Here is a 10,414-nt window from a genome sequence, read left to right as displayed (position 1 = left end):
TAAGATGGCTGCGTCCCCTTCCCTCACCCCACCCCATTCCCACCCTGGTAGAGCAAGCAGACATCACCAGGCTTGGAGAGAAGTCACATTTATTGTTTCAAGGTCACACAGGTCAAGTCACTCACTGTCCCCACCAGGGGAGAAAGGGGGGGGCAGGATGGGATGGAGGGGCACACCACCAGGGTGGGGGACAATGAGGGCCAGTTCCTTTACCCCGTCTTTGGAGGCCACTCGGGCCGGGAGTTGGCTCTGCCCCACCTGGGCCCTGGAGCAGGGGGAGCCCATCAGGTTCCTGCCCCACGGGAGGGGGAGGGACCCGAGGGGGCAGGCCTTGGTCCACAGAGCGAAGGGCAGGTGGGCGGCACTGCTGGGGGCTGGTTTCTTGCCTTGACATTCTAGAGTGGGAGAAAGAACAAATTAGAATGAGGGAGGGGCTGGGGTGCAGCTGGGGGGAGCAGCTGCCCAGCAAATGCGAGGCCCTGGGTTCCGCCCAGCACCGCAGAACAGAAACAAAGAAGATGGAGACAGGAGAGCGCAATGTCCCCACACTCAGGCGGGCAGAGACCCCATCTCCCTGCCCACCTCTGCCCAGCTAGAGCTCGTCGTGGTCTCCCTCGGCAGGTGGCTCTGGGGGTGGCTCCGGGCAGGCTGCAGGTGTCATCAGCTCCATGAGGTACTCACAGCGACTGGGCTCTGTGGTGCTGGTCACCACGGTCTCCTTCCCGCACAGCAGGCGCACCTGGGAAAAAGGCAGGTGGGAGGCTCGGGCGGGCGCGGCCAGGCGTGGGTTCCCACCCACAGCCCCCTGCGTCGGGCACTCACGGTGGTGGAGCGGTTGGGGCCCTGCCAGCAGCCCGTGCCCTGTTCGTACTTCATGGCGCTGAATCTGTCGTGGTCTGGACCTGCCCACGAGCCCCAGGTGCTGTGGGAGAGCAAGGTGCTGAGGGTCTGCAGCTGGGGAGGAGGGAGGGAGGAGGCCCTGGCCTAGGACACTCACCCAAGGTTGGTGGGGGAGCCACCGAGTTTGGGTTTCTGTGAGACGAGTTTGAAGGGGCAGAGCCGGTAGATGTACCTGTGGAGGGACAGGGCTGAAGGGTCAGGGGTCATGGGAACCCCTGCACACAAGGGGCTCACAGCCTCAAATCACACTGAGCCTGGCCTCTGTCCCCATCGATGAGGAGGGCAGCCCATCCCTGCCACCGGCTCGCTCGCCCCTGCACTCAGCCACCGCCCCCTGCACTGGCCGATGGGCCCAGGATGGGCCCAGGACTCACTCGTTGGTGGTCAGCTCGTAGCACTGGCTGTAAAGGTAGGCAAACTCCCCGTGGGGGCCAAAGTCAAAGGAAATCTCCTGCTCCAGGTTCCTGGAAGAGGAGGCATGTGAAGGGCAGCCAAGGACACAGGGACCAACATGGGAGGCCCCCCCACTGGCAGAAGCCAGGCCCGCCAGTGCCCAGCTGCCTCATGGCTCCGGGATCTGCCTCCTCTAGGGAGCCAGGTGGTGTGGCTCTGCGTCCCCTGGACATAGGCCTGGCTACCTGATGGACTCCTCCATGTCCTTCAAGGACCGCTCAGCCTCCTCGAACTTGTTGCGGGCCTCCTGGGCAGCTGGGGAGGGAGCAGAGGTCAGAGTGGTGACCTCCACCCAGGAAGACGGAAAATGGGGTGCCACAGACGAGCCCGCATCCCCCTGCTGCCTGGGTCTAACTTGGTCAAGGGTGGAACAGAGTGGACCCAGGCGGCCTAGGGAAGGCCTCTCCTGCTGCTAAGACGCCTGGCTCCTGAGGGACCTGCCGGGCTCCCGTGCACCCGCTGCTGGCGGCTGCAGGGGTGGCACAAACAAGCTGCAGCCCTGGGGAGGCAGGCAGAGCCCTGGGGCCGGCGGGAGCCTTTGCAGGCCTCAGTGTGCGGGGCTTACTGGGAGGTATCCCATCCTAGGGCAGGTGACAGGCACAGCCTGGGCCTCAGCCCTTGCAGGGAAAGGAGGATAGTGGGGCTCAGCTCCGGCTCCACTCCCAAGGGGCAGGGCCAGGCTGCTGGAGGTGGCCACAGGGCCCAGGTCGGGGCCTCACCGTCGATGAAGGCCTGCGTCTGCTCATCATAGGGTGGCATCTTGTCCTCCTCGGTGGGGCTGGCCGGCTGCGGGGTCTCGAGTGGGGGTGGGGCCTCCTGGGGAAGCGCAGCGTCAGCGGCAGCCTGGCCCCACCCCCTCTGCCCCCTGCGCCCCCACACACACCTTGGGCTGCTCCCCCTGCACCTCCTCTTCCTCCTCCTCCTCCTCTTCCTCCTCCGTCTCCTCCTCCTCCTCCTCCTCCTCCTCCTCCTCTGTGGGCAGCAAGTGCACTGATGGCTGCTGTTCCTCCTTGGGCTGCGACACGTCAGGGGATGAAGTTTCTGGCAGCTCCGTGGGCAGCACCTGGCAGGGAGGCAGAAGGCGGGTGCTGAGGACACGGGCACCTGCTCACACCATCATGGCCAGTGCCCCACCCTTCTAGAGGAAGGGCGGGACAGATGACGGGGGGGGGGCGCCTCTAGAAGACACGCGGACTGTCCAGCTGGCCAGGGTGGCTGGGGGCCAGGACTGGAGGCCATGCCTTTGTGAGGCAGTGGGGGCAGGGCAGGGGCAGGACGGCCTCCCTTCCCGCTCCCATACTGACCTCAGACCGATACTTGTCTCTGATGGCGGCCCATACACGGTCATAGAAGGAGCTGGCGTCCGTGTGTGCATCCCCACCAAGGAGGGCCTGTGTGGCAAGCGGGGTCAGGACTGGGCTTCCACTGCCCATTCCCAAGCACCCGGCACTGGGGCTTCAGACAGTGGTGCCAGGCACCGGCTTGTGGGGCCCTGAGGCCTGGGGACCAGTCTCAGCAAGGAAGGTGCTGTGGCCGGAAGGGGGCAGCACAGGCCTGTTGAGGAGCAAGGCAGGGCTGGGCCTGGGGACCCCGGAGAAGGTCAGAGGAGCCAGAAGGAGCAGAAAGCCCAGAGACAGCTTGAGCACCACGTGCCAGGCCTCTGAGGCCAAGCCAAGGGGTGACAGGGAAGGACCCAGGCGTGGGCAGGAACAGAGAGAGGGACAAGGAGCAGCGGCCAGGCTGGAGAGTAGAGGGGAAGATGGCCAAAGGCTGGGGTGGACAGGGCAAGCCGAGCATCCAGCCAGCAGGATGCCCGGGGTGGGGACAGAAGTGGGAAGCCGGCTCTCCCCTGCCCTGGCTCTTTCTTGGACCCCACCAGATGGGGAGAGGTGACCCTGGGCAGCCACCACCAGCTATTGTTGGGTGCCCCAACAGCCCTGGCCGGGGTCAACAGGGAGCTTTCCACCAGAGCTGCCCGTTGGCCTGCCCACTCCTTTGTCCTGATGTCACCAGGTCTGTGGGCAGGTTGAGTACCTGGGCCTCGCCTTCAGACAGCACCCCATCTCCATCCGTGTCCAGCTCTGGATGGGTCTGCAGCTCAGCCACCGAGACCCTATGGGGACAAAGATAGGGAGCGGTGAGGTTCCCTGGGGCTTAGCCAGCTGCCCAGTGGGCCTGCCCGCTCCTGCCTGCCGTGCTGTTCCCAGAGCTTCGCTAAGGACCTCCAGTGGGGGGGCAGGAGGCTGAGAGAGGCAAGGGCTGGAGTGGGCCCCAGGCCAGAAGGAGCAAGCCCAGCGCCCCTTCCCCCACCCAGGGCTCAAAGCAGAGATGGAGGCAGGACGGGGCTGGAGACATGGGGACACCCACAGGATCCTTTTTCTGACCCTTACCAGCTTCTCCCTTCTTCTGCCCTCACAACTCAATGTTTTATCAAAACTGCCCGCTGCCCAGCACCTCCACCCAGCCAGGCCCAGTACCCACGCTGGCCTGGACGCCACCCCTGCACTCCTATGACCAGCAGCCCCCCAGCAGCCCTGCCTCTCCCTCCCGGGCTCTGAGCTCCCCTTGGTTCCCAAAGCCCAGCCTTCACCATCTGCTGGGTCACTCAGCACGTTCAAAGGCACAGAATTCACACGGGTCTGGCTTTCGCCACTTGTGCCCGGGACTAACTGGCCCTGGGAAAGTCATCCCTCCCCACAGGATGTTCTCCGGCCCAGACCCCCAGAGGTGAACCCAGCACAGGCTCTGGCCGCTTCCAAAGGCAGATGGGCGAGGGGACCCCAGCTGGGCAGGCGGCAGGGCCACACTCACACCCCGTCCATGTCGTCATCCAGCTCCTGGAAGGTGTTGGCTGCCAGCTCCTGCTCCCGCTGGGCCCTGGACGCCGCCTGCTGCTCTGTGGAGGGGCCGGCTCTCGTCACCCTGTGCCCCGCCCACTCACTCCCACTGCCCCAAACTGGCCCTTGTCTGCCACTGAGCACCCCCTGTGTGTCCAGCGTTCTAAGGACACAGCTGTGGACAAGAGAAAGAAAGGTCGTGTCCTCTGGAGGGAAAGGACAGGTAAGAAATGAAGTGGACAGGTGAAGCCTGGGCATGTGGGGAGGGACATGATGGGGAGAAGAGAAGTGGGCAGCGGGAGGGATGGACGCCAGGGCCTGGGCTTGCGCCTCTGGGATCCTACATGCGAGGGGGCGGACAACCCCACAGTGCCTTCAAGTGACATCCAGAATCCACCGGCTGCTCCCCACCCAGTCCCATCTGGCCCCAGCTCCTCACCTGCCAGGACCAATCATCTCCAAGTTTTGGTTTCCTGGTACCTACCCTCACTCCCACCCCTCTCCGGGGAGGGACTTGGGAACCAGGGTTTGTCCCTTTGTGCTCAGCGGTTCCCACTTCACCTGGAGCAAAGGCCCAAGTCCACCCCAGAGTGACGCGGCCAGCCTGCCCCTCAGCACCCTGCCCTTCACCTCACTTCCCCCCTCGAGCCACGTGGCCGTCTTGCTGCTCTCAGGAAACAGACCTGACACCCCCCACGAAGCCCGTGCCCTGCTCCCTGCCTGGCTCGCTCCCCCGAGGGCAGGCGCTCACGCAGCCCGGGCGGGCGGTTCAGTGCTGTTTCTAGCATCTGGGGCGAGCCTGGCACTCACAGGTGCCCGACAGGCTGGCTGGATGAGCTATGGGTTAGGAGAGATGGAAAAGAGCCTGTCAGCAGAGGGAGGGAAGAAAGAGGGCAGCAGAGGCCCAGAGACTCGGAGACCCACAGCAGGGCCTTAGAGAGGGACTGCCCTGGTTCCTAGGGCCACCCACACCCCGGCTACCAGTATGAGCAGCCAGGACCACGTCTCCAATGCCCACCAGCAAGGCTCGGCCGCTCAGCTAGCACAGAGTGGGTTGCCTCCCCCTCCCCTCCTAGCCCGCTTCCATGGGGTGTCGAGGACTGACACTGAGACCCTGGACCACGGCTTTGCACCTCCAGTCACAGCAGCACGACCCAACAGCGAGAAGTGCTTCAACAATCGCCAACCAAGGCCACAGGGATGGCAGGGGCAAGAAGATACAGAACACAGAAGTCATTTTTGCCAAAGGGACTTTGTAAGACCTGGCAAATTCAGATGTCTGTTTTGATGAGACCTGGGGAGCAAAGGGGACTAGAATCAAAGTCCAAGGTCAGGAGACTAACAGGGGCACCACGGATTCAGCAAGGCTACCTGTCAGTCATAAGCTAGATCAGAAAACTCCGCAAGGGCTGAGCTGTGGCCCAGGGGTAGAGTGCTTGCCCAGCACTTGGGGGCCTTGGGCTCAATACCCAGCACTGAAAACACACACACAAGGACTGGGGCTGGGGCTCAGCAGTAGAGCACTCATCTAGCATGTGCGCGCCCTGGGTTCGATCCTCAGCACCACGTAAAAATAAAAAAAGGTGTCCAGCTACAACTAAAAAATTAAAACACACACACACACACACACACACAAAGGGGATGGGGAGACATAATCTAATAGGTGCACATATCTCAGTGCACACGCTGCCTGAGAGCACAACTCCAATCCTGAACTTGGATTCAGGGGTCTCTGAATGGCAGCGTTCCAAGCATCAGACAGAAAGAAAAGCACGAAGTACCTAGGCTGAAAACTATTCCTGAAAATGACTTCCACACGATGACCAAAACACAAGGACAACGAGGCACACAAAGAAATGAGCTGCCACCATCAGAGGTCAGCCAAGGGACAGCAGGAGTGAGCCTCCTAGCCCAGGCCCTCCTCCTGACAAGAGCAGACGAGCCCTGGCCAGCCTGGACATACCTTCCCACTGCCTCCGGTGCTCTTCTTTGGCCTCCTTCTCTGGCTTCTCAGCCTCCTCCTTCACTGCCCGAAGCAACTCCACCTGGTCTTCCAGAGACTTCTTTCCAGCCTGTAGCTCAATGAGCTTTTTCTGGGAGGCAGAAGGCAAAAAGGCCAGCTCTCCTTCAGGTCTGCCCGCTTCTTAAAGCAACCTCCCTGCCTCTAATCCACTAGAGAAGGCCGTGGCCTCAGGGCTGGGAAGGACAATGCCAGTGTGCCTTTAAGGGACATCCAGAATCCACCTGCTTCTCCCCACCCCCATATCTCCTACTTCCTGGTTTCCTGGAAAAAGAGACCTTTCAGACACCAGGGTCTCCCCCTGCCTCTGGAGAGGGGCCCAAACACCCTGATGGAGCCCACAAGGCCCTGCCTGCTCTCCAGCCCTCTCTGCCCTGCCCTCATCTTAAAACTCACAGCTCCAGCCCCCTGACAGCACTCAGACCCCCACACGTGCTGTTCCTTTACCCTGGAACATTCTCCATGGCTAAGTCCAAATTATCCTAGGGCTTTTGGTTTAGATGGAGACCTCTTCTCTAGCGGGGAGAGCATGGCAAGACCCACCTCTATGCTGCAAAGCTCCCAAACTTCCCTTCACTGACTGTCTCTCCCCTGGGCGGTCCAGGTCTGGCCCTAGCTTCCTGTCCAGTGCCTGACACGCCTTGTACTCCTACGTCTTAAGAAGCAACAAGGGCTGAGGAGTTGTAGAGCGCTTGCCTGGAATGTGTGAGGTCCTGTGCTCCATCCCCAGCACCACACACATACATGAAAAAGATGGAGACACTGGGGGACAGGCCAGGAAAGCACCGATATCCCCACCTGGAGGCAGGCAGAATCCTTACCTCCCTGCCCAACTCTGCCCCAGCTACAGCTCATCAAGGTCACCCATCAATAGTGCTTCAGGTTGGCAGGTGCTGCTGACCCATTTCACCTTGTTTGGCCCAGCCCCCAAACTGGGAAGTCCCCGATCATCAACTCATTCTATAGACAATGGCACCACAGACCAAGGATGCAGAAAGGAGGCCTCCTGTCCCTAAGAGACAGCATAGACCCTTGAAGCTCACCTCAGTCCAGTGTCTGGCCTTGGCTAACCCCTGAGCTGACTACCTCACTTTGCCAAAGACTAAATGCTCAGGGCTGTTCACCTGAGCAGAGCAAGGGGCAGACAGGTGGCAACTTGCCCCAGGACCCTGTTTAGGGGCAGGTACAAACCCCACGAGCACTGCCAGCCCACCCCTCTAGGCCTCAAGGCCCAGAATGTCCCAAGTCAGCCTCCAAGGGTGCCTCACCTGCTTCTCCTCCCGGGCCTTCTTCCAATCCTCAATAAGGATCTTCTTCAGGCGGAACCCTTCACGGGTGACCTCTGCCATCTGCTGCAGGGACTCTCTCTCCTTGCGGCCCTTCTCTCTGGGGTAGAGGGGACACATAGGCACCACCAGGGAGCACACAGAGCATACCCCATTGCCCTCTTCCAGAAGGGCCGAATGTAACTGCCAACCCCACACACTCACACGCCAGCAAATGCTCCTCCACCCCAGGCTCCCAACTTTGGTGCCCCTCATCCCTTGTCCTTGAGAGGAGGGACAGTAAGCAATCTTGGGGTCAAGGGGAGGTACTAGGGAGTGTTGAAGACTGGGGGCTTGGAGGTGATTCCCAAGAGACAAAGGAAAGAAAGGACAGAAATCACAGACTCCTAGACTGAAAGGGAACTGACAGAAATTGAACTTTGCTCAAGCCACTCTCCACTTAGAAGACCTGAAGTCAGGAGAACTTATGTAAGTGTGGGAGTCTTAGCTTCTTTGCAAAACTAACCCAGCACAATGAAAAATAAATAAATAAACATAAAAACAAAAAAATACCTGACCCAGCCTTTCCACCCACCCACCAATGACAAGAGTTGAGAGTGGCTGTTCTGGTAGATGCCACAGTCTTCCCTACTCCCCGCTGCCTCATAATTGACCCAGTTCTGTGCTCACATCACCCACGTTTAAATTTCAGGCCCCACGCTAGCACGTGGCTATTAAAAACATGGAGCAGGAGTTCCAGTGGAGCTGTCAAGTTCCAGCTCTGCTACCTGCTAACAGTGACCCTGGAGAAGTCCTTTCCCTTCCTACACTTGAGTCTCCTCATCTGTTGGATAAGGAAACAATCACACCTGCGTTGGGGCTACAGGGAGAGCCAGGGATGGAGGGTTCAGAAAACACCTGCCTGGCACAGAGTGAGCAAAAGAGGAGGGAGCCAGCCCAAGCAAGGGGTGTGGCCCAGCAAGGTGGTGAGGGGTGACAAAGAGGAGGGTACTGTCATCACATACTTGCAGGTGTTTTCACAGATGATGCCACTGTTGTACTCATCTGTCCCGTCACAGCAGTCTGAAGTAGAGGTGGGGGCCAAGATCAAGAGCTGGCCGTGCCTCCACCCGCCCTAGCCACCACCGCCTCCTTCCCCATGCCAGGGCCTCTGCACTCACCACATATTGCATCGTTGACCCGGTTCGAGGGGATGTACAGGGCCTTGTAGCCAGTGTTGGTGCAGTGGAAGCTGCCATTCGAACAGGCAGCTGTGCCTGTGGAGAAAGCAGAGAGGGCCTGCTGAGTTCACCCAGCCAGGTGCCTAACTGTCATCCCGCCCACAGCCCTGGACCCCCGGGACACAGAAAGCACCGGAAAGGTGGGAACAACCAAGGGAAGGCCAGAGCTGCACACTCGAGGCCTAAAACAACACTCTCCAGTGCTCCCTGCCGCCTCTCTCTTCTGAGGCCCTTCAAAACCTGGCCCTGCCAGCTCCCCTTCTGTCTTCGCCCCATCCCCAGCCAGACTGTCCCTGAGACCCATCTCTGGGGGTTGTAGAATGTAGGCTCTCCATCTGCAGCTCCTTCAGGATTCTCCTGAACACTCACTTCCCCTGAGAAGCCTTTCCTGATCTCCAGAATGTCCTGGAAGGGCAGGGTTCTCTGGGCTTCCACAGCACCATCTACTGCCCTGGTCCAAACAGCAGGACCTGATTTCTGTTTTCTTTTTTTTGGGGGGGCGGGATGTAGTGCTGGAGATGGAACCCAGGACAGATCTCTAGTATGGTAAACACACTACCACTGAACAACGCCCCCAGCCCAACATCGGCCAGGTTTCCGTGCCTGCTTCCTGGAAGCCATGGGAAGGCAGGACTGGGTTTCTCTCCATCATCTTATGGGGCCTTGGCACTCAGCAGTGCTCACTAAATGGGTGAAAGGGAGGTGAAAGAGAGGTGGGGGGATGTAGGGAGCTCACCAGGCTCGTCTGAGCCATCCTTGCAGTCGCAGTAATCATCGTTGACCTGATCAAAAGGAATGGTGGCCGAGCCGTCCAGGCAGGTGAAAGGTTTGGACTCATCATAGAAGTGATGGTCTAGAGGACAGAAGGAGAGAAACCTTCTCAACAGAAAACCACCTCTGCCACGCCCACCCCCTGGCTGAGCCTGCGTCACAGGTAAAGTGAGGTAAAATGTTGCAAAGGCCCACCCCAGGAGCCACGGGTAGGCTCCTCCCACGCCCGACCCCCACCTCCAGCAAACTCACTGGTAAGGGCGACGCCCCGGGGCCTCTTGACCTCCACTGCCCGGCAGAGGGGCAGCAGAAGCAGCAGCAGCAACATCCCGCAGGGGCTGTAAGGCCGGAAGCTGGTTCTGCGGGAGGAAGGAGGCTGCGGGGAGATGTACCGCGTCCCCACGCTGCGGCAAGAATGGGACAACTGGTCAGCAGGAGAGGGCTACTTCCAGCCCGTTGGATTCCTCCACCGCCTCCGGGCAATACGAGCTCCGATTTGGGAGCAGGGAGCAGACGAGTCCCCAGTCCTGGCCAGTCGAAGAGTCTCACTTTGCTCAAATCAGGGGCGGGCAACTGAAAACCTCCGCTCCCTGTGCCGAGGCCAAGGGGGCAATCCGATTCCCGCCAATAGGCCCAAAGGGCTAACAGTCTCCCCCACCCACTGCGCAAACACCCCTTAGTTGCCCCTTGTACGAAATTAGACTGCCTTCCCACCCGCTAGTTCATCACCTACATGAGGCCGAGGCAAAGGTCAGTAACACCCGCACCCCCCTTGCCCAGCGGCCAGGGATCCTGCTGTAAAAAGAAAGCGGAAAAGTCTAGGAAGCATCACTTCCGGTCCCACCATGCTCCAGGGAGAACGACAGCTCAGGGAAGCCATGTTGGGTGTGGCTAACATGCGGGTGCCGGAACTGAGGCGGCCATCTT

At 60.2% G+C, this 10,414-nt stretch overlaps 1 protein-coding gene across 3 annotated transcripts; it reads right to left on the bottom strand.

Annotated features, from left to right (window-relative positions):
- Nucleotides 1-72: 72 nt before the first annotated feature.
- Nucleotides 73-10,354, bottom strand: Prkcsh (PRKCSH beta subunit of glucosidase II). Of its 3 annotated transcripts, none has more exons than XM_005336170.5 (18): nt 10,221-10,354; nt 9,740-9,891; nt 9,453-9,569; nt 8,657-8,752; nt 8,501-8,558; nt 7,479-7,596; nt 6,154-6,283; nt 4,165-4,249; nt 3,388-3,466; nt 2,658-2,744; nt 2,237-2,416; nt 2,073-2,169; nt 1,539-1,608; nt 1,275-1,364; nt 998-1,072; nt 823-922; nt 583-739; nt 73-395 (listed from the first exon to the last, which is right to left on the bottom strand). In XM_005336170.5, exons 2-17 carry the CDS (start codon nt 9,813-9,815, stop codon nt 593-595), a joined length of 1,605 nt encoding a protein of 534 aa, XP_005336227.2. In that variant the 5' UTR covers nt 9,816-9,891; nt 10,221-10,354; the 3' UTR covers nt 73-395; nt 583-592. The 3 variants fall into 3 exon arrangements, with proteins under 3 accessions (XP_005336227.2, XP_040146359.2, XP_005336230.2); XM_040290425.2 differs by having other exon boundaries at nt 10,217-10,282; XM_005336173.4 differs by having other exon boundaries at nt 2,258-2,416; nt 9,740-10,284.
- Between the last annotated feature and the right edge of the window lie 60 nt (nt 10,355-10,414).

The sequence above is a fragment of the Ictidomys tridecemlineatus genome, chromosome 2, assembly GCF_052094955.1.
Source record: "Ictidomys tridecemlineatus isolate mIctTri1 chromosome 2, mIctTri1.hap1, whole genome shotgun sequence".
Taxonomy (NCBI): Eukaryota; Metazoa; Chordata; class Mammalia; order Rodentia; family Sciuridae; genus Ictidomys; species Ictidomys tridecemlineatus.
Note: the sequence above shows the minus strand (reverse complement) of the source record. Positions and strands in the feature narration are given on the sequence as shown.

What these genes read in the sequence shown, in the direction of transcription:
- Prkcsh (XM_005336170.5), bottom strand. Translation starts at nt 9,815, where the DNA reads ATGTTGCTGCTGCTGCTTCTGCTGCCCCTCTGCCGGGCAGTGGAGGTC. An exon ending in GGATGGCTCAGACGAGCCTG is followed by an intron (nt 8,753 to 9,452) that starts GTGAGCTCCCTA and finishes CTTTCTCCACAG; the next exon opens with GCACAGCTGCCTGTTCGAAT. An exon ending in GGTCAACGATGCAATATGTG is followed by an intron (nt 8,559 to 8,656) that starts GTGAGTGCAGAG and finishes CCTCTACTTCAG; the next exon opens with ACTGCTGTGACGGGACAGAT.